The 21165-nt window shown below is 41.6% G+C and overlaps 1 protein-coding gene across 3 annotated transcripts in view; it reads right to left on the reverse strand.

Moving 5' to 3' along the window:
• invs (inversin) overlaps positions 1 to 21165 on the reverse strand; it is a 182774-nt gene that overhangs the window by 139078 nt on the left and 22531 nt on the right. For all 3 annotated transcript variants that reach the window (XM_033043058.1, XM_033043051.1, XM_033043043.1), the window contains exon 3: positions 1271 to 1406. Coding sequence is in view for 2 of the 3 variants with exons in the window: in XM_033043051.1 (XP_032898942.1) it covers positions 1271 to 1406 (136 nt within the window). In the remaining variant the exon portion in view is untranslated. The remainder of the gene's footprint in view (positions 1 to 1270; positions 1407 to 21165) is intronic.

Here is a 21165-nt window from a genome sequence, read left to right on the forward strand (position 1 = left end):
CATTGTCAGATTTTATTAAAGGGTATTTTTATACATTTTGGTTTCACCGTGTAGAAATTAGATCTGTGTTTATACATAGTCCCCTCATTTGTCTACCTTCATACGCTTCAGGACCTTCAGCAGTTCCTCGACTGTAACACTGACTGCCTTCAAGACACTTCCATTGTCCCTTACGTCTTCCTCCATGGTAAAAACAGAGGAGAAATACTAATTGAGGACCTCGCCCATCATCCGTGACTCCGCACAGTTGAATCCTTTGCTTCCTGAGGGGTCCCATTCTCCCTCTGGTTACCCTTTTCCCCCCATTGTGTTGAATGGTATAGCTATGGGATTTGCATGGACTGAAGCTACATCTTTCTCTTTGTGAGATATGTCGACAATCTTTGCTTCAGTCCTAATTAATTCCTCTTTCAACTCTTTCAGTGCATCGAATGTTGATGCTTCTTCTTCAACTCATACAGAACTCAAAATGGCATTGAATTTCATGTCAAATTTCCATCCTGTCCTCGCCTTCACAAGGTCCATCTCCGACACTTTCCTTCCTTTAAAGGACACAAATTGTTAGAGTAACTCAGCGGGTCAGGCAGTATCTCTGGAGAACATGTATAGGTGACGTTTTCCTTCTTCATACTGGACTATCAAAGCTGTTACAGCCGCCAGGCCGCACATTTTATTTTTCCTCACTCACCCACTCCCTTCCCTTGTGGCCTCATCACTGTCTCAGAGGATAGGTCAGTGGGGAACATCAATTTATTGTCATGAGGATCCCACAACTATCTAGACTATACTTCAACCCACTCTTCTTCTAAGTACTCAGTTGCATTCTTTGAGTTTATCCAGCTTTGTCCTATTTGCTCTGATGACGAGACTTTCCATGCACATAATGCCTCTGAAATGTCTTCCTTCTTCCATGCTCCACCAGGACATTTCTGGATTGGAGTGTATTAGTTATAAAGGGAAGTTAGGCAAACCTGGACTGTTTTATTCTGGATATTGATTTGAAGATTGAGTGACAATCTGGTAGAAGTATATAAAGTTATGGAAGGCATCGATAGGGTAGTGGGACAGAGTCAGGGAGGGAAAGTGTAAAGATGATTTTATGACAAAGGCTTTTGGTTTTATTCAGTAAGCGGTAGGTGTCTGGAATGCATTGCCAGGTGGGAGAATCAGAAATAATAACAACATTAAATAGGCCTTTCATTTAAACCTATTAGAAATAAAAATGTATCATGCATTCTTTTAGCACTGTACTATTGATAATGTTGCTCACCTGCTATGAGCTTGTGCAGTGCACACTTGTCTCCATTGACTGCAGCTGCGTGCAACTGGGAGGTCAGCATTGTGGCATTTGGTACCCAGCTCTCTGTACCACTTGCACTTCTGTCAGGACGAAGCAAAGATCCAGCCTGGAGAAACAACATGATCACAGAATAGTGTGTCGTTTTATCAGAGCTGTCAAACTTTAATCTTAACAATCTTAAATAAAAAAGGAAATACAGGTTGAACACTGATTTTGTGGTACCCTCGGTTGCACAGTCTTTCTGGATTATCCGTTTTTCCTGACCGACAGAGGTCAAATGAAATGCCAATATACACCTTGCCCACTAATGACACCACTCCCATCTCTAAAGCACCATGGAGTGCCAGAAAATTAAATAAAACATATAGTAAAAGGAAAACTGAATGTGAATGGAATTACCTGCCGACTCATCCCCGGCTCGCACCGTCTCCACGGCCACTTAGAGCCCCAATTCCATTGCCACTTCTGTCTCTCAAAGTGCACCAGAGAAACTCTTCTTAACGCATTGAAAGGACACAAAGTGCTGGAGTAATTCAGCGGGTTAAGATCGGCAAAAATCGGGACCCTTCCTCAGACTGATTCAGTCGGCCGAGTTACTCCAGCACTTTGTGTTATTTCCCCTTGAAACTAGGCGCCGATGTCATGCCTTTCTTCACTGATTTACACGGCTGTTTTAGTTTTTGTTCTTCAGTGTGCCCCTTCGGTCAGCATGGGACCCCCTCCCCTCTCACCTACTGTCGCTTCCAAGGTGGAGTATGTCGGCAAGTCCGGAGTGAAACGACACAAAATGCTTAAGTAACTCAGCTAACTGAACCAGTCTGAGGAAAAGTTTCAATGTCTCCTATCCGTGTTCTCCAGTGATCCTGACCCACTGAATTACTCCAGTTCTTTGTGTCTTTCGGTGGGTGAAGAAGGGCTCGCTGGGGCAACGCGAGTCGGGTGTGGCGTTGGAAACCACGCCTCTAAACTAGTGGGGAGAGTGCGAGCCGGGGATGAGTCGGCAGGTCCGTCCACCATATCCAACATCTGTTATAAGGGTTTGTTAAAACTAGGGTTTACTGTATTGTCTTTGCAAAACAGTTAAGAGAGAAGATTGCAAGCATGGGTAATTCTTTCACAATGTAGGAACACGACCTGATAGATTCTTCATTAGTACAGATGTCAGAGGTTATGGGGAGAAGGCAGGAGAATGGAGTTTGGAGGGAGAGATAGATCACCCATGATTGAATGGCAGAGTAGAATTCTTGGGCCGAATGGCTTAATTCTACTCCTCTCTCTTATGACCTTATGACCATATGACCCTAAAGAGCGCTGGCCACATGTAATGCCATCTGTGGCCACCCAGGGAATTTCAGCTGAGCTCACGTAATTTTGACTGGATTATAAATGTGGGGGGTGGGGGAGAGGGGCATCATTTACCGGTGAATTAGTGTACAACCTGTAGTGGAGATACTCAAACCAGCAGGCAGAATCTCAGGGGAGGGAACAAGCCTGCACTACCATTCAATATGATCATGGCTGAGCTGGCACAAGCCTCATATCCTCAAGCGGGGAAGTGGGACGGTGACCGGTGCGGGTGCATGGGGTGGAGGGTGGACGGTTGTTCGGTTGGGGGTGGGGTGGGCAGGATCTCCCTCGCTCTTCACCCACCGCCTCTCCCTGCGCGCGCACGTCCTCTAGTTACTAATTTGACACATCTTAATAAATGCCACTGAAAGCGAGTCAGGTTTCAACAAGTATTGTGACAATCTCAAATAATTTTTTTAAATATTCAAAAATGTTCTCCTTTCATATGTGCTATACCAAAGACAGCTTTTGGAGCTTAAGATTCTGCTATTTAATCTTCTGTAACCATTGGGAAACACGCAAAGTTTCCGTTCCTTTTAAAGCATAATGGCATTCATGAGAATTCCACAAGTGGTCATTTATTGAAGAAATCCACATTTTTGGCGGTATTTGAACTCTTGTAATTTTGCGTCTTCTCCAACAAGCGTCACAGAGTCAACCATATTATTACCAAACCATTCACTGCTCAGCACACTTGCGTGATAGGAACTCAATTACTAAGCCTCCCTCCCACAGACTGGACTCTTAGCAACTGCATCGGAATGCATCAAGACTTCACATGAAAGATGAGGAGCATGCCTGTGCCAACATTTTTAAGGGTAAACACGATGATTTCTGCAACTGTTGCACATATTAAGTTATTAAGCTGCTTGGAAGATATTTTATAACTGTTATTAAAGCTTCCAACTTCTCCAAACCTTTTCCTGTAACAAAGCTTAGTTAATATATCTGTGAAAACAACAAACGTAATTTTGGGAGAACACATGAACTTTCTGGACTGTGAATCATACATGACACTTAGTATTGGAGCTCAACATTATAAAGTGCAGATTTTAAGCTAGCATTTTCATTCCCTCAAATTCTTCCATCCCCTCTAAATTAACACTTCATGTAACCAAAACCCAAGATTAAATTCCCACCAAATAAAAAACAGAAACATTCACTCTTTCCTAAATATAGCAAAGGTTCCCTTTCATGTCAATTCAGCAAGCAGTCATATCTTAGTCACATCAAATATTTAGCTTCACAATCTGGTGCTAATATTTTAGATCACCAATTAGAGGATCTATCTTGTAATTCTAATGTGACAATCATGTTAAAGAACATACAAATATTTTAAAACTTCAGCCTGTCCATTTATGTTCTGAGATCCAATTTCCAGTTGAAAGCTGCCTCCACAAATTTATGATGAACCTTCATAACAGTTATAAATTTGTAATTTTTGTAATTTATTTGTAATTTATTTATTTAGGGACAGTGCATATTAATAAACATTTACATGTAATACGCAAGATTGTAGTAAAATTTCCATCTTTAGTCCCTCTGGTAAACAAGGTAAACACATCACAACACAATCAATCAATAAGAAAAGAGACAAAACAAAAGACAAAAACAAAACAAAACAAACAATAAAGTAAAAAAGTAACAATAAAAGAGTACCATAGGATAATTTTAAGGTAGATTATGATTGCAGTTTTGATTTTGCAGTAACCATGATTTTAGATGGTTTAGCCTGCAGTCATAACATAGAATAAATAACAAACACTCAACACAGTTTAAGTCCCAAAGTCATTGTCTCTTCCCTCCTTGCTCTCCCTCTGCGCTGAGGCAATCCAAGCCTCCGATGTTGTGACCCCGCCGGGTCATGGTAGGTAAGTCCCGCGGCTGAATCCGAGCTCCGCAAACGGGCCGGTTCAAACTTCGCGGCCCGGGGTGGTCGAAGCTGCCGAAGCTGCCGTCCTCCAGTCCAGCGGACGCAACTGTAGTTGCGGGAGCTACGGAAAACAGAACTCGAGCTCCCGATGATGTTGTCCACTGGCCCGCGGCCGAGCCTCCGAGGCTCCAAAGTCGGTTCGGAAATTGGGTCGCACCGCAACCACAGCCCCGAAGTCGGCCAGCCTCGCGTTGGTAAGTCCTGGCTCTGCCTCCGCAGCCTTGAGGTCGGTCGCAGTTGGAAGCTGCCAGCACCGCGATAGGCCTCAGCGCAGACAGACACGGAGACGGGGGATACGGCAGGAAAGGTCGCATCCCCCCCCCCCCCCCGAAGGAAGAGTCAAAAAACATGTTACACCCACCCCCCCCCCCCCCCCCCCCCCACACAGCTAAATAAACCGAAATAAACTGTAAAAACGGGACAAAAGAGAACAAAAAACAGAAAAGACAAACGGACTGCAGGCGAGCCGCAGCTGCAAGGCAGCGCCGCCCCTTCCGGTACAAAGAGGTAGATAGTAGGAAAAATCCATCTCTGATAAAATGTTTTGTTCTTTTGGTTAAGTAAGTCTAATATAAATGCATTGGAAAGATAGTTGGCAGAGTCACAAACAGTCTCCAATACCAAATTCAAAATCCCTATTTTTTTTCATTTAACATCCCTACCTCTTGATCAACCTTAGCTTCTGACATCTTGTTGAGCAGCACCCCAATTGTAAGCTTCTTATGTAAGAAAAAACTGCAGATGCTGGTTTAAATCGAAGGTAGATACAAAATGCTGGAGTAACTCAGCGGGTGAGGCAGCAGAATGGGCAATGTTTCGGGTCGAGACCCTTCTTATCCTTGGTTACAATTTCTTCATACCTTTCCAACTTCCCATCACCTTTCATCCAAGAACCATTAAGAGTGCTGTCCTATTCCAACAGTCCTAATTAACCAGATTACTAATTGGTAATCAGAACGTCCACTGTGAAAGTCCTGATCTCTGCCATTACTACCTTAAAGTTTATTTTCTTTCATAACATGCACAATAAAACAACCTGTTTGGCCAAAGCACAATGTGCTGGGGGAAATCAACGAGTCAGGAAGTATCTGCAAATGTTTTAGGTTAGGACACCTCTTCAGATCTTAGAAGGGGGGTGGGGGAGGAATGGGGATAGTAGGTTGGAAAGAAAGGTGGGGGCATAAAGCTTGATAGATGATAGGTGGATACAGGTGAGGGAGTTTTGATTGGCACAGGTTCCACTCGTTGTCACTTTAAGGGAGCTATGTTCTTGGAACCCGAGATCCCTCTGTACATTTAGGAGTTTATCAAATTGAGTCTTAAACATAGTAATTGTATCAGATTCCAGCACTTTCCAGTTATCAACCAATCTGTACTTAAAAAGTACCCTGAATATTCCCATAAAATCTCCTTCACTTTAAAATGATGATCTATTGTTTTTTTATAAGCTTTAAAGGAAAGATAATTTGACCATCTACTCTATCAATGCTTCCCATAATCATATACACTTGCACCAGGTCACCCCTTAGCCTCCTACACCAAGACAAAATAGGTCCAATTAATCAAGATTATAGTCATAGAGTTATAGTTATAGAGTCATAAAGCACAGACAACTTGCCCATGCCAACCAAGATATCCCACCTACACTATTCCCACCTGCCCATGTTTGGCCCATATCCCTCTAAACCTTTTCTATCCATATAATTGTCCAAGTGTCTTTTAAAAGCTGTTATAGTAACAGCCTCAATTGCCGCCTCTGGCAGCATGTTAGAAACACGCACCAATGTGTGAAAAAGTTGCCCCTCAGGTTCCTATTGAATCTTTCCCTTCTCAATTTTAATCGATGGCCCCTGGTTTTTGATTCCCCTACTCTGGGTAAAAGATTGTGCATTTATCCTATGTAATCCCCTTATGATCTTATACACCTCCATAAGATCACCCCTCATCCTCCTGCACTCCAAGGAATAGAGTCCTAGCCTGCCCAACCACTCCCTCTAGTGCAATCCTTCAAGTCCTGGTAATATCCACAGAAATCCTCTTTGCCCTCTTTCCAGCTTCCTATAACAGTGTGAAGGAAACTGAAGGAAACTGAAGGAAACAGGCCGAGTGGACAGATCGACGAGAGGAGGAGGAGGTGGCGGCAACGGTAGGGTGGAGGAGAAAGGCCGAGTGGACAAAGCGACGGCTGACCAGAAGAAGCAGCAGCAGGTGGGAGCGGAGGGAGCCACATGGTGACTGAATGCGTCCTGCAGGTGGTGACGGCCCAAAAAAGCTCTATCCCCTCCGGCTACGATGTGAGCTGCAACAACTGCAACATCAACCGGACCATGCGGTGGGTGAAGAAGGGCTCGCTGGTGCACCTTGCGAGTCGGGGTAAATGGGACTACTGTGGATAGAGTGAGCAGCTTTAAATACCTGGGAGTCCACATCACAGAGGATCTTTCATGGACAACACACACTGCCGCAAGAAAGGCAAGGCAGCACCTTTACCATCTCAGGCAGCTGAGGAAATTCAGAGTCTCTCTGAGGATCCTTCAATCCTTCTACTGTGGTGCTGTGGAAAGTATCCTGACCGGAAGCATCTCTTTCTGGTTTGGCAGAAACGCACCACAGCAACTACACACACTTCCCTCCCCCCTGCAGGACCTATACACCAGGAGGCGCAGATCCAGAGCCAGCAAGATAATGAAGGACCCCTACCACCCCAGCAACGGCCTGTTCCAGCTACTAAGGTCAGGCTAGCGTCTCCGCTGTCACGCTGCGAAACAGAGAGGATGAGACAGAGTTTCTTCCCACAAGCCATCAGGACTGTAAACTCTGATCTCACCAGGGCGTAAATACAATCAACAATCAGTTTTATACATAAAGTGCAAGTGAAATGAATTTGCCAGCAGCGGTACAATACTGTTGTGTCTTCTTTTTTTTTTAAATGTAAATACTGGTTCTGTTCTGTTCTGTTGTTTTGCATAATCCCGCAAGCACTGCCACTTTCATTTCACTGTACATCTTGTATGTGTATGTGACAAATAAAGTAGACTTGACTTGGGGGGAGCGTCAGAAGACTGGGCTCTAAGTGGCCAGGGAGACATTCAGTATCGCGGAATAGGAATAGAACTCAGTACAGGAGGTAGCTATTTACCAGGTCAAGTCTTTACTATCCCTATTTAAAAGTAGCACAGAATGTCTCACCTTCATACTCCTGCTCCACAGCCTTGTAATCTCTTCTTCGGATGCACATCCAGCTTCCTTTCACACACTGCCTCCACCACTACCCATAACAATGCACTTCAGTCTCCAAAGGTTTTCTGGGTAAAATTATATCTTCGTAGTATCATTTCTAAATTTTGCGTTATTTGGAAAAATTAAAAATATGTCCTGTATATATCCAATACCATATTATTCATTTATTTTGAGAAAAGCCATAACTCTATTATTGATTCCAGGGGATCTCCACTATTCACTTGTCTTCAGTCCAAATAAATAGCCTTTTACTGCTCCCCTTTATCTCCCTGTTATTTAGCCAATTTTCTACACCTGCTACTTCAGTTCATTTTGTGCAATGGCCAATCTTAATTACAAGCTTATTGTGTGGCATTTTATCAAGTACCATTTAGAGGTCAATTTATGTCACATCAGCTGCATCTCCCTGAACAATATTCTCAGTTATATCACCAAAAAATTCCATGGACTCTTTATGTCAATTGTCTATTATGTAGTCTAAAACCAGTGTCTTCAAATTGCTTCCATTAACTTTTGATCTGTTCCTATTGATGCTGTCATCTCTCTAACCATTGCCAAAGACTGAACTTTTTTTTTGCAGCTCTGACATTCTTTTTGACCTTAACTTGAATATTATCAAGACGGTCCACTTCTATCTTTCGTTACATTCCATCATCTGTATCCCAGCTTTAATTCATCTGGGCGGCACGGTGGTGTAGCGGTCGAGTTGCTGCCCTACAGCACTAGAGGCCCAGATTCGATCCTGACTACAGGCGCTTGTCTGTACAGAATTTGTACATTCTCTGGGCGTGACCTGTGTGGGTTTTCTCAGAGATTTTCAGTTTTCAGGGGGGATAGAGAGGAGGGGGAGAGAGGGGAGGGGGGAGAGAGAGGAGGGGGGGAAAGAGAGAAGGAGAGAGATAGAGGAGGGGACAGAGAGAGAGGAGGGGACAGAGAGAGGGGGGGGAGAGAGAGAGAGGAGGGGGAGAGAGAGAGAGGAGGGGGGGAGAGAGAGAGGGGGGAGGGGGGAGGGGGGAAAGAGAGAAGGAGAGAGAGATAGAGGAGGGGGGAAGCGGGACGGCAGCTTGTGGGGAGCAGCAGCTCGCGGGTGGCGGCAGCATCCCCACCTGGCGCCAGGCCAGGCCCGGAGCGATCTGAGCACTGTCAAAAGCAGCGGAGGACCAGCTGATCGTGGCTTCCGCGAGGGGAAGCCCTCCCACCAGCGTGACAGACGATCGGACAGGGGAGACGGAGAGGAGGTCGTCCCCTGTGACGGCCGCCATGGCAACTTTTCCACGGCGCTTACCCGCACCCGCGCTACGATAACGACCGCCGCAGCCATGCTGCACAACTTCAAGGAGCCCAGCGGAGCGCGCAGCACGACTTGCGCACATGTTTAGCGGCTTCAATACAGAGCCCTGGGGGGGCAGCTGGGCCACATAACTCGCAGCTCGTGGAAAACAGTGGCCAGCAGGCTGCGTTTGAAAACTCTGCGCAGCTGGACGCGAGGAACAGAGACATTGTGAAGTCATCCAGCTCGCTTCAGCTCGTTAGATTTAAAAAAGATGTCAGATTGGTGAACAATTTTAGTAAAGTACTCGGGAAATAATTGTTCACATTTTTAAATGAGGCGATTTTCGAGATCATGAGGTAAATAGGTAAAAATTTCACCATTAGCGCGTCGGGTTTTCGAGGAGATGTGAATCAAAGAAAAAGACTCAAGTAAACAAGCACATAAGTAAACATCCAAGATCAGAGTTTTTTATTATAATAGATGATCTATTCCAATAACGCCTTATACATACATTTTTCATGCAAATGTTCCTCAGACTTCTCTGGATACTTAGCATTGTTGAATGCATTATACAAATAGATACAAATTAGCAATAATTACAACCATAGGTTTGCTATGGAAAAGCTGATTGGAAAGCAGACATTAAATTCAAACCTAGTTGATTGTCTTCATGTTAAGATTTCTCAGACAAGTCCATAACATATATGACAATCTTCCTTGACCAAGCAAATAAACAAGTTCCAAATAAATAAATTAATAGAATCCAAATAGGTATAACTGAGAAAAAGGCCTTTCAATAAGGAGCTTCATTCATAGAGTCATATAGCACCGGAACAGGCCCTTTGGCCCAACTTGCCTTTGCTAACCAAGACATCCCATCGACATTACTCCCACCCTCCTGCGTTTGTCCCATATTCCTCTTTTCTGTCTATGCACCTGCCCAAATGCCTTGCCAAGATACTTGCCTCAATTACCTCCTCTGGCACCTTGTTACATAAACATCAACATTAAATAAACATTTTAATGATTCCACTGTAATTAAACAATGAACTGCACTAGAACAATATCTTGATATGCAATACAAAAGATGGTGTTTTCGACAATAACCCAAGCTGCAAACTGAAATCATACAGAATAAAATGTGATGCACTGCAGAACACTGCTCACAGTCCAATTCAGCAAAGAGTTGAAATTCTGTTCAGTATACTCTTGTCTCCGTTTTGTGTAATCAACCACTAGATGGAGGTGATGTGTTAATTTTCTTTCTACTGTATTCAACAGCGTCTTCAAAAATATGTGACATTCTCAATATGGCACATGGAAAAATTGATACAGGACTCGGGGTGTTAAATAATCGAATGTATTGTATTGTAATTAATTTATTAGCCGAGTATGCAAAAACATACAAGGAATTTGATTTGCCATACAGTCATACCAAAAAAGCAACAAGACACACAACTACATAAAAGTTAACATAAACATTCACCATAGCGGCACCCCCACATTCCTCACTGTGATGGAAGGCAATAAAGTCTTATCTTCTTTCCTCCTTATTCTCCCGCGGACGGGGCAGTTGAACCATCCTCAGTCGGGGCGATTGATGCTCCCGCAGCCGGCGATCGAATTTCCCGCGTCGGGGCGATTGAAGTTCCCGCAATCGGGGCGGTCAAAGATCCTGCGGCTTGGAGCTCCCAAGGTCAAGTCCCTAGCCAAGGGACCGCGAGCTCCACAATATTTAGTCCGCAGGCTCCCAAAGTCGATCCCTGACAAAGGGATTGCAAGCTCTGTGATGTTAAGTCCGCAGGCTCCCACAGTTTGTGACAGTGATCCCAGAATTCAGTCACGATGTAATTTATACCTAGATATTTATAACTTAAGTTTGTTATTGTCACATGTATCGAGGTAGAGCAAAAAGCTTTGTTTTGCATGCTATCCAAACAGATCAAATATAAAATCAGTTCAAACTCATATGATAGAGCGACAGGGAAGATTTAGAGGGCAGAATATAGTTTTCAGCAATGTAGCACATCAACCCCATAGAGAAAGTCCATGTCCTCAATGGGATAGACTTGAATCAGGCAGCACACTAGCTCATGGAAGAATTGTTCAGAAGACTGATAACAAGAGGGGAAGAAGAGTTCCTGTGTCTGCTGGTGCGCAGTTTCAACCTTCTGTACATTCTCGAGCAGGGAGCAGGGAGAAGGAGGAATGACCGAGGTGGGACAAGTCTTTGATTATATTGGCAGCAGTAAAGTTTAGATGGAGTAAATTACAGTAAGTTTGGTCTGTGTGATGAACTGGGCTAATCTACAACTCTCTGCAATTTATTGTAGTCTTGGGCCAAGCTGTTCCCAAACCAAGCTGTGATGCAACCAAACAGTATTCTTTCTATAGAATAGAAGTTTGTAGAAGTTTGCAAGAATCACTAGAGAAATCTGTAGAAGTTTGCAAGAATCACTAGAGAAATCTGTAAAAGTTTGCAAGAATCACTAAACATGCCGAATTTCCTCATTCTCCTCAGTAGGTAGAGGCATTGATGTGCTTTCTTGGCTGTCGCATCAATGTGGTTGCTCCACGAAAGCTCATTGTCGAGTCTCTTTTACATTGGAGAAACCAAATGCAAATTGTGCAATTCCTTTGTGGAGCATTTGTGCTCGGTCCACAGAATAGACTGAGTTTTTAATTCGCCACTGCACTTCCGTTTTCACCTGTTCAGTTTAGTTTATTGTCACATGTGCAGTGAAATGCTTTTGTGGCGTGCTAACCAGCCAGTGTTCAGCAACCGGGAGATCACACCTGAGCCTACACGATCTCCCGCTTGCTAAACACTTTAACTTCCCTTCCCATTCCCATACTGACCTTTCTGTCCTGGACCTCCACTTTAAGAGTATGGCCCAATGCAAATTGGAGGAACAACACCTCATATTTCACTTGGGCAGCTTACAACCCTGCGGTATAATTATTGACTTCTCTAACTTCCATTAACCCTTAGTTTCCCTCTCTCTCCATCCCTCCCCATCCTAGTTCTCTGACCAGTCTGATTGTCCTGATTTTTATCTTAGTATGCTTTGTTGTCACCTTCCACCAGAAACAAATGAAATTCTTTTTTGATACAAATGAGACACCAGGCATTTCACCATCTTTATTATGGGAAACTTTTAAGGCATTTATACGTGGAGTTATAATCTCATATCAAAGTTACCAAAATAAAAAGAACTCCATAGAACAAGAGACTTTAGAAAAGGAAATTAAAATATTAGAATTAGATAACGCAAAAGACCCAACTATAGATAAACATAATAAGATCACATTATTGAAATTTAAACTTAATCGAATATTATCGGCAAGAGTAATAAGATTATTTCAGATCACAAAACAGGCACAGTTTTAATTTGGTGATAAACCACATAAACTTCTGGATAGACAATAGAAGAAACAGGAGAATGAAAAGACGATTACTAAAATCAAATCAGAGAATGGGGAACTATTAACGTTACCCCAGGATATTAATAAAAGGTTTGCCCAATTTTATCAAAACTTGTATACGCCTAAAACTAAAATAGAAGACAATAGTAGATTTTTTAGATAATTGTAATCTGCCAAAATTGGATATTTTGGAACAAGAGGAATTAGGAGCACAGATCACAAGGGAAGAAATGTGAAACAATAAAAGAGCTGAAAAATGGGGAAAACGCCAAGACCAGATGGTGTTAATAATGAATTCTATAAAGGTTTCCAGGAGTTAATGGTACAGGTGCACAACCTTTTATCCGAAAGCCTTGGGACCAGACACTTTTCGGAATTTGTCGGCCTTCGGAATGGAAATTTTTTTGCGTAGATTTTAATGGCTGGCTCAGTGGTAGAGTGCTCGGCTCATATCCGCAAGGTCGCGCCTTGATCCCGGCAGTTCCTCGGTCGCGAGTTTGAGACTTCAATGTAGTTTTTTCTTGCAGAATACATGTCTGTATGAAATGCAGTGTGTTGAATGAATTCCTGAATTTGTAAATGTGACCGCAGCATTAAATCACCTCTCGCACTCATGTCACCCTAGCGGGACTACATGCCCTTAGGCGGCCTAAGGCGACATTTTCACACTTTTATATCCGTGTGCAGCAGAGGCGACGTGCGTTTGGCGCCAAACGTGAGCTTTGGCATGCCATGTTTAGCGCCAAACGTGAGCTTTGGTGAGCTTTGGTGTGCAGACGACATCCTGGAAAAAATGTCCGGTTTCTTCCAGGTAGGCGATATACCCTCCCGGGCAATATACCCTCCACTTCTCTTTTATGAAGGGGATTTAGTTCCCCTTTCTTCCAGGACCGACCGGAGGTTCCGCTGTCACTTCTGCGGGCCACCCTCGGTGAACGCTCACTCAACTTTGTCTTGGGATTCCTACTCTCCCGCGCAATGTACCCTCACCTTCTCTTTTATGAATGGGGATTTAGTTCCCCTTTCTTCGAGGACCGACCGGAGGTTCCGCTGTCACCTCTGTGGGCCACCCTCGGTGAACGTTTTCAAGGACCTTTCTTCAAGGACTGAAAAAATGTCCGCTATTCGGAGGTTTTCGTTATTTGGATCTTCGGATAAAAGGTTGTGCACCTGTACCACGGTTATTTAAGTTATATAAATATGCCTTTACCGAAAATAAATTACCAGAAACATTAGCCGAATCCACAATTACGTTAATACCTAAAAAAGATAAGGACTTAGAAGAACCGGGCTCATATAGAGCCATATCACTCCTAAATACAGATCAGAAAATTTTAGCAAGAACTTTAGCAAGAAGATTGAGTAAATATATTAATAAATTGATAAATCCGGACAAACGGGGTTTATACCTAAAAGACAATCATCTAACAATTTGAGACGCCTTTTTAATATAATGTATTCATACAAAACGAAAAAGGAAGACTTGTCAGTTATATCTCTGGATGCAGAGAAAGCATTTGATCAGGTAGAATGGCAGTATTTATACAAAGTACTCCAAAAATTTAATATGGGAGAGAATTTTATCAGATGGGTTAAATTACTATATGATAAACCAATGGCAAGAATACTAACTAATAATATATTATCTTCAAAATTTCAATTATCAAGGGGCAATAGGCAGGGCTGTGTTTTATCACCCCTGCTATTTGCACTTATGATAGAGCCGCTTGCTGAAAGGATAAAAAGGCATCCGGATATTCAGGAATATAATACTAAGGATACTATTAATAAAATATCACTATATGCAGATGATATACTTTTATATATTACAAACTCCCAAACGAGCATCCCGAATTTATTAAATCTAATAGAGGAATTTGGCCCTTTCTCCGGTTATAGAATAAATTGGAATAAAAGTGAAATTATGTCATTAAAACCCCAGAAAGCAAATCACCTATTAAAATTTCCATTTAAAATCGTAACGGAAAAATTTAAGTATTTGGGTATTCAAGTTACTAGAAGATATAAATCATTATTTAATGCTAATTTTATACCATTATTAAATACATTTGATTCACTGATTAAATTTTGGAGAACGCTCCCACTTTCACTAATCGGCAGAATAAACGCTATAAAAATGATAGCGCTACCACAAATAATATATTTATTCCAATCTATACCGATATATATACCAAAACACTTTAAAAAAAAATTAGACTCGAATATTTTAAATTTTATTTGGGATTATAAAGCACATAGAATTAAAATAAATCACTTGTGCAAACCCAAAGAGGTGGGGGGGTTTGCATTACCTAATTTTCTATACTATTATTGGGCAGTACATATTAAAAATATAATTTATTGGTTGGACAGTTCTGCTCAACAGTTGGAATGGATAAGAATGGAGAAAGAGGATTGCGCCCCCTACGATCTAGGAGCGATCATTTTTTCCCCAATAAAGCTGAATAATATGTTATATAAGAAGAATCCAATTATACAAAATACAATACGAATCTGGAAACAAATAAAATTAACTTTAAAATTAAGAAATTCACCAATAGTGAATAACCCAGTATTTAAACCATCTGGTATGGATAAAACATATAAACAATGGGAAAAAGTGGGAATTAAAAAGGTAGGTGATTTGTATGATTTGGGAAATTTATTATCATTTCAACAACTAAAATCAAAATTTAAATTGAATAACAATCAATATTTTAAATACCTACAGGTATGTGACTTTATGAAGAAATATATACCAAGATTCCAAAGTATAATTTTAGACCCACTGGAAGAAGTAATGAATATCAATGCGAAGTCAACAAAATTAATATCATACTTGTATAACAGTATTTTAAATATAGAATTACCATCAACAGAGGCAATTAGAGAAGACTGGGAAAAAGAATTAATGATAAAAATCTCAAAAGAAACATGGGAAAAATATTTGATACATATACATAAATGTTCGATCAATGCTAGACATAACTTAATTCAATTTAAAATATTACATAGATTATATTATTCCAAAACTAGGTTGAATAAATTTTATCCAAATATTTCTCCCATTTGTGATAAATGTCTTTCTCAAAATGCCAATATTACGCACTCATTTGTCTCTTGTTCAAAACTTTATAAATTTTGGTGTGATATATTTGATATATTCTCAAAGCTATTTAAGACAAAAATGGAACCTAACACTGAAATGATTATATTTGGAGTAAGTGGAGATGGGAACAAATTAAATACACACCAAAACTCATTTTTCAATTATGGGTTAATAACAGCAAAAAAACTTATACTTAAATTTTGGAAAAATGCTAATATACCAACATTTAAAATGTGGATCAGTAATATGTTAGACACAGCACATTTGGAAGATATTAGACTCCTCCTAATAGACAAACAAGACCTATTCTTAAGGAGTTGGTCCCCATTTATTGATTTCTTGGATTCATGTGATGACATAGTATCATGAAAACCAACAGTTTCAGGTATGGGTGAAAGATGATTTAGAATATTTTAAAAAAAACATCTCACTGTGGCAATGGAATAATCTCCCTCCTGCTTTCCTTCTTCACTTATTCCTTCTCTTTCACTTTTTCTTTATTGGTTTTTCACCCACGCTCACTAATCTATTCTTCACTTTTCACAACCTCTTTTTCTTCTCTCCTTTCTCACTTCACTCTTTAAAAAAAAAAGGGAAATTGTACAGAGAATGTAATATGTTAACATCATTTTTGTACCAATGCATTGTACTCACTTCTAATAAATAAAATATTAAAAAAAAAACAAAAAAAAAACACCTCATATTTCGCTTGGGCAGCTTACAACCCTGCGGTATAAATATTGACTTCTCTAACTTCCATTAACCCTTAGTTTCCCTCTCTCTCCATCCCTCCCCATCCTAGTTCTCTGACCAGTCTGATTGTCCTGATTTTTATCTTAGTATGCTTTGTTGTCACCTTCCGCCAGCTAACAATGATCTATTCTACATTCTGCTGGATTTTCGTTCCATCTTGTTTTCACACCTCCCATATCTCTGCGCCACCCTCTCCCAACTCTCAGTCTGAAGAAGGGACACAACCCAAAATTTCACCTATTCCTCCTCTCCAGATATGCTGCCTGTCCCGCTGAGTTACTCCAGCACTTTGTGTCTATCTTCGGTGTAAACCAGCATCTGCAGTTCCTTCCAACACAATTTTGTATCAAAGATGCCTTCTCATCATTCGGCTCAATTATTTTCTTTTTCTACTAGTTGTTAACAATGCATTACACAGACAAAAAAGCATAATGTGCTTACAGCTGCCACTATCAAGTGCTGCGTTAACCCATTTGGTGTCACCATATCAGGGATATTCTCTTTATTCTATTATTTTGAAGATTTTTCTGAAGTAGTCACCAAAAGGATTAACACGGGCAAGGGCATAGACGTTGTGTATATGGACTTCAACAAGGCCTTCGATGGGGTTTTGTATGGTAGGCTACATTGGAAGCTTAGATTTAACATGGCCTCCCAACTTCTATACTCAATACTCTGACTGATGTAATCAATGTGTCGAACGCCTTTTCGACCATCCTCTCTGTCTGTAGTGCCTCTTTCAACAAATTATGTACCTGCACTCCTAGATCCCTGTGCTCTACAACATTCCCCAAAGCCCTACCCATGGGATCTAATCTTCCAGAGCAGCCGACCACAGAGAACCTTGTTGAATGCCTTGCTGAGACCCATATATGCAATGTCTGCAGCTCTGCCCTCATCAACCTTTTTGGGCATCAAAATCCTCAATCAGATTCGTAGACACATAAAACCATGCTAACCATCCCTAATCAGCCCTTGCCCATCTAAATGCATATATATCCTGTCCCTCAGAATACTCTCTGGTAATTTTCCAACCAGAGATGTTAGGGTCACTGACCTGTGGTTCCCAGCCTTTTCCCTGCAGCCCTTCTTGAATTAGAGGCACAACATTTGCCACCCTCCAGTCTTCCAGCACCTCGCCTGTATTTAATGACGACTCTCAAATCTCAGCCAAGGACTCCTGCAATTTCCTCTTTAGTTTCCCCACAGTGTCCCCGATATATCTGATCAGGCCTGGGAAATTAGTCTACCTTCATACGTGTCAGGACCTCCAGCATCTCCTTGACTGTAATACTGACGGCCCTCAAGACGCTTCTGGTGCCCCAAGTTCAGTCTGAAGAAGGTCTCAACCCGAAATGCCTATTCCTTCTCTCCATAGATGCTGCCTCACCCGCTGAGTTTCTCCAGCTTTTTTGTCTAGCCCCATGTTCCTCAGTCTTCCCGTCTTTCTCCACGGTAATAACAGAAGAGAAATACTTGGTGAGGACCAGGACTATCTCCTGTGGTTCCACAAAGACTAGATCATTTTGATTCCTGAGGGGTCCCACTGTCTCTAATTACCCTTTCTCCCCTTAAAATCTCTTGGGGTTATCCTTAGTGCTATCTGCCAGATTTATCACCTGTCCCTTCCGATTTCCTTTTATTGATTGCTCCTCAGTTCCCAAAACTCTTTCAGGGATACACTTGATCCCAGTTGCGCCATGCCTCCTACTTACTCCTGACCAAAGCCTAACTCTCCCTTGTCATCCAAGCTTCCTTAGATTTGGCAGCCTTGCCCTTCACTCGACCAGGGACGTGCATGTCCTGAACACTTGTCAGCATACTTTTAAAAACATCCCCGAAACTCCTTCAAATAAACTACTCCAATCATTTTTTAGAGTGTTTCTGGCTCATACCCTCAAAGTTCGCCTTGACCAATTTCGCATTTTAACATGCCCCTATCACTATAACTATCTTAAACCTGATAGAACTGTGGTTACTTGTCCCAAAAGGCTCATCCATGAACACTTTACCCCTTCCAATTACTCAAGACAAGATTAAACGTTGTCCTCTCCCTACATATTGCTGGAGGAAACTCTCCTAAGCATATTTGACAAATTCCCCTCCGTCTAAACCTTTCATGCTGGTAATCTCAGTCAATATTGGGAAAGTGAATATCCCCCACTACAACAATCTTATTAGACCATGCAGCTTCCTGCAATTTCCTGGCACATTTGTTCTTCTAATTCCCATCGACTATTTAGCGACCTGTAGTACACTCCCTACAAAGAGATCGTCACTTTCTTGTTCCTCAGCTCCACCGATTTTGCCTCACTAGACAAACCATCCGTAATGTCACCTCAGACCACTGCTGTGACATCCTCGTTAACCAATAGCATAACCCCCCCCCCCCCCTCCTCTTTTACCTTCACCTCTGTCTCTCCTGAAGCACCTTTACCCTGTCAATTGGCATTGCTTAAACCATGCTGCTGGATACCAAGATAAGGAGGGCTAATGAAATTGTCCTTTTGCATCCAGATAGTCAGGTTAACACCCAGATAGCAATTCCACTCAGTTGCGGGCAACCATCTACTGGCCAGCATGATCTGACCCGCTGTTTTAAACTTCCAACCAGAAAGAGTAGATCTGCTAAATAATAAAATGTCATTGGGACGAGGGAATACTCAGCACATTGGATGCGAGCTGCTTACTGAGTGTGATTGTGAGCTAATAAATAGGTTCTAATTACCATCTTTTCTTAAAACTGCTGGCATCCCAAATTCCTCCATCACTCCAATGAAAGAAATGCAAGATTATAAAATAAAAATCACTAAAAAGCGCATAAATATTTATTCATGTTCTATTGACAAAATTAACTGGGCAGAATTATTCTATTATATTATTTGTTATTTCACACTTGTACCCTTACCCTATTTCAATTTCCATTGCCTTTCATTAGTTTTTTGACCCTATGCACAGTTCAAATCTAAGATCACGAATGCTGGTAGAATAGTAGTCATGGTCACCAGGATACTATTCCAACTAATATCAAGAAACTATTCTCAGTGAACCACCACATTTTCACAATGAATGGCAATTTTCTAAGTGTCTGGCAATACGGCGGATTATTGACACCCAAAAAAAGTCCATACTGCTTTCATAGTAAACTCAAGTGCACTGAATATGCCTTAATTTCTACTTTCATGACGACCCACCTATGTCCAGCCTAAATGAGGGTTACCATGTATATTTCAGATTATTGAGTGATCTGACATAGCTTTCTAATCAAACACAATATTATCAAACAACTGAAGAACATTAAAAAAAAAACACAATAAATGGAGTTCACGTCAAATGTATACATTAGATAAATTAAGTGCAGAGTCCAAATACTGTGGTCACTGAAACCAATCATTTTCAGTCTGAAGAAGGGGTTCGGCCCGAAACGTTGCCTATTTCCTTCGCTCCATAGATGCTGCTGCACCCGCTGAGTTTCTCCAGCTTTTTTGTGTACCTTTGATTTTCCAGCATCTGCAGTTCCTTCTTAAACATTTTGAGTGTGATATCTAATGCTCAGACACACTGGTGACCGGATATCGATTGCACAGTGACCTGTGGTTTATTCAATCATTTATAATCCTCCGACACAAAGGTGGCGCTATTACATCTCCTCCCACCTTAATGAAAAAGTTATCATGTTGACATTTTTGAATATAATAAAATGGTATGGATTTATTACAATCTTGTCTGATAGTTTATTTGTGTATATAACCTGAATAAAATGAGGGCATCATGCATATATGTTGCAAATAAAATGATATGTGCATTTCACAAAATAAACTTCACAAATTAAACTTAACCACTGGGTTTCTCCTTTCTGGATATCTTCCCTGACCAAAAGTTTCTGACTGTTTAGAATCACGTGGACTCATTTTTGATCGAGTCAAGCCTTCCTTTTGTCTGAAGAAGGGTTTCGGCCCGAAACGTCGCCTATTTCCTTCGCTCCATAGATGCTGCTGCACCCGCTGAGTTTCCCCAGCAATTGTGTGTACCTTCCTTTTGACCTACCATTCATAGATTCCAGTCCATCAGTCAATTTTGTTTGACTGTCAACTACACTTGAACCTCCAATTTCAGGCTGGTTCAAACTCTCACTATCTTCTTGTACCATGTCTGGTTCATCCGTTGGTACCTGTACTTGAGTGGTAACCAAATTATCTGACGTCTAATTGATCAGGTTGCAAACCTGTCTGTGCTTGCATAGGCATGACATGGTCAATGTGTACTTTTCTCACCTTCCCACTTCCAAACATCTTGACCAAGTACGTCCGTGGTCCGCACTTTCTCACTGCTCTTCCAGGTAACCATTTTACCCACTTGTGATGATGGTTTTTCACCGTTACCTTCTGATTCAACTCAACTCTCCTTTCCTTTACTCTACTTCTGTCATGATATGCTTTTTGTTTCTCCCGTTTCTCTTCTACTGTTTGAGCCAAGTTTGGTTGCCTGGCGGTGTTGCACTTGAGAGGTCAAATACGAGAAAATATATAATAAATGGCATGACCCATGACAACATTGATGTACAGAGGGATCATGGGATCCAAATCCATATCCCTGACAATGGCAACATAAGTTGATAAAATGGTAAAGAAGGCACGTAGTCTGCTCGATTTCATTGAGTGTAAGAGTCCGGAAGTCATCCTGCAAATTTATAGGAGTTTTGGTTAGCCTCCCCTCATCGTTAGACCCCCTCCAGTTTGCCTATCGCCCCAACCGTTCTACAGAGGATGCCATCTCTACCACGC

Source organism: Amblyraja radiata, chromosome 2 (genome assembly GCF_010909765.2).
Source record: "Amblyraja radiata isolate CabotCenter1 chromosome 2, sAmbRad1.1.pri, whole genome shotgun sequence".
Taxonomy (NCBI): domain Eukaryota; kingdom Metazoa; phylum Chordata; class Chondrichthyes; order Rajiformes; family Rajidae; genus Amblyraja; species Amblyraja radiata.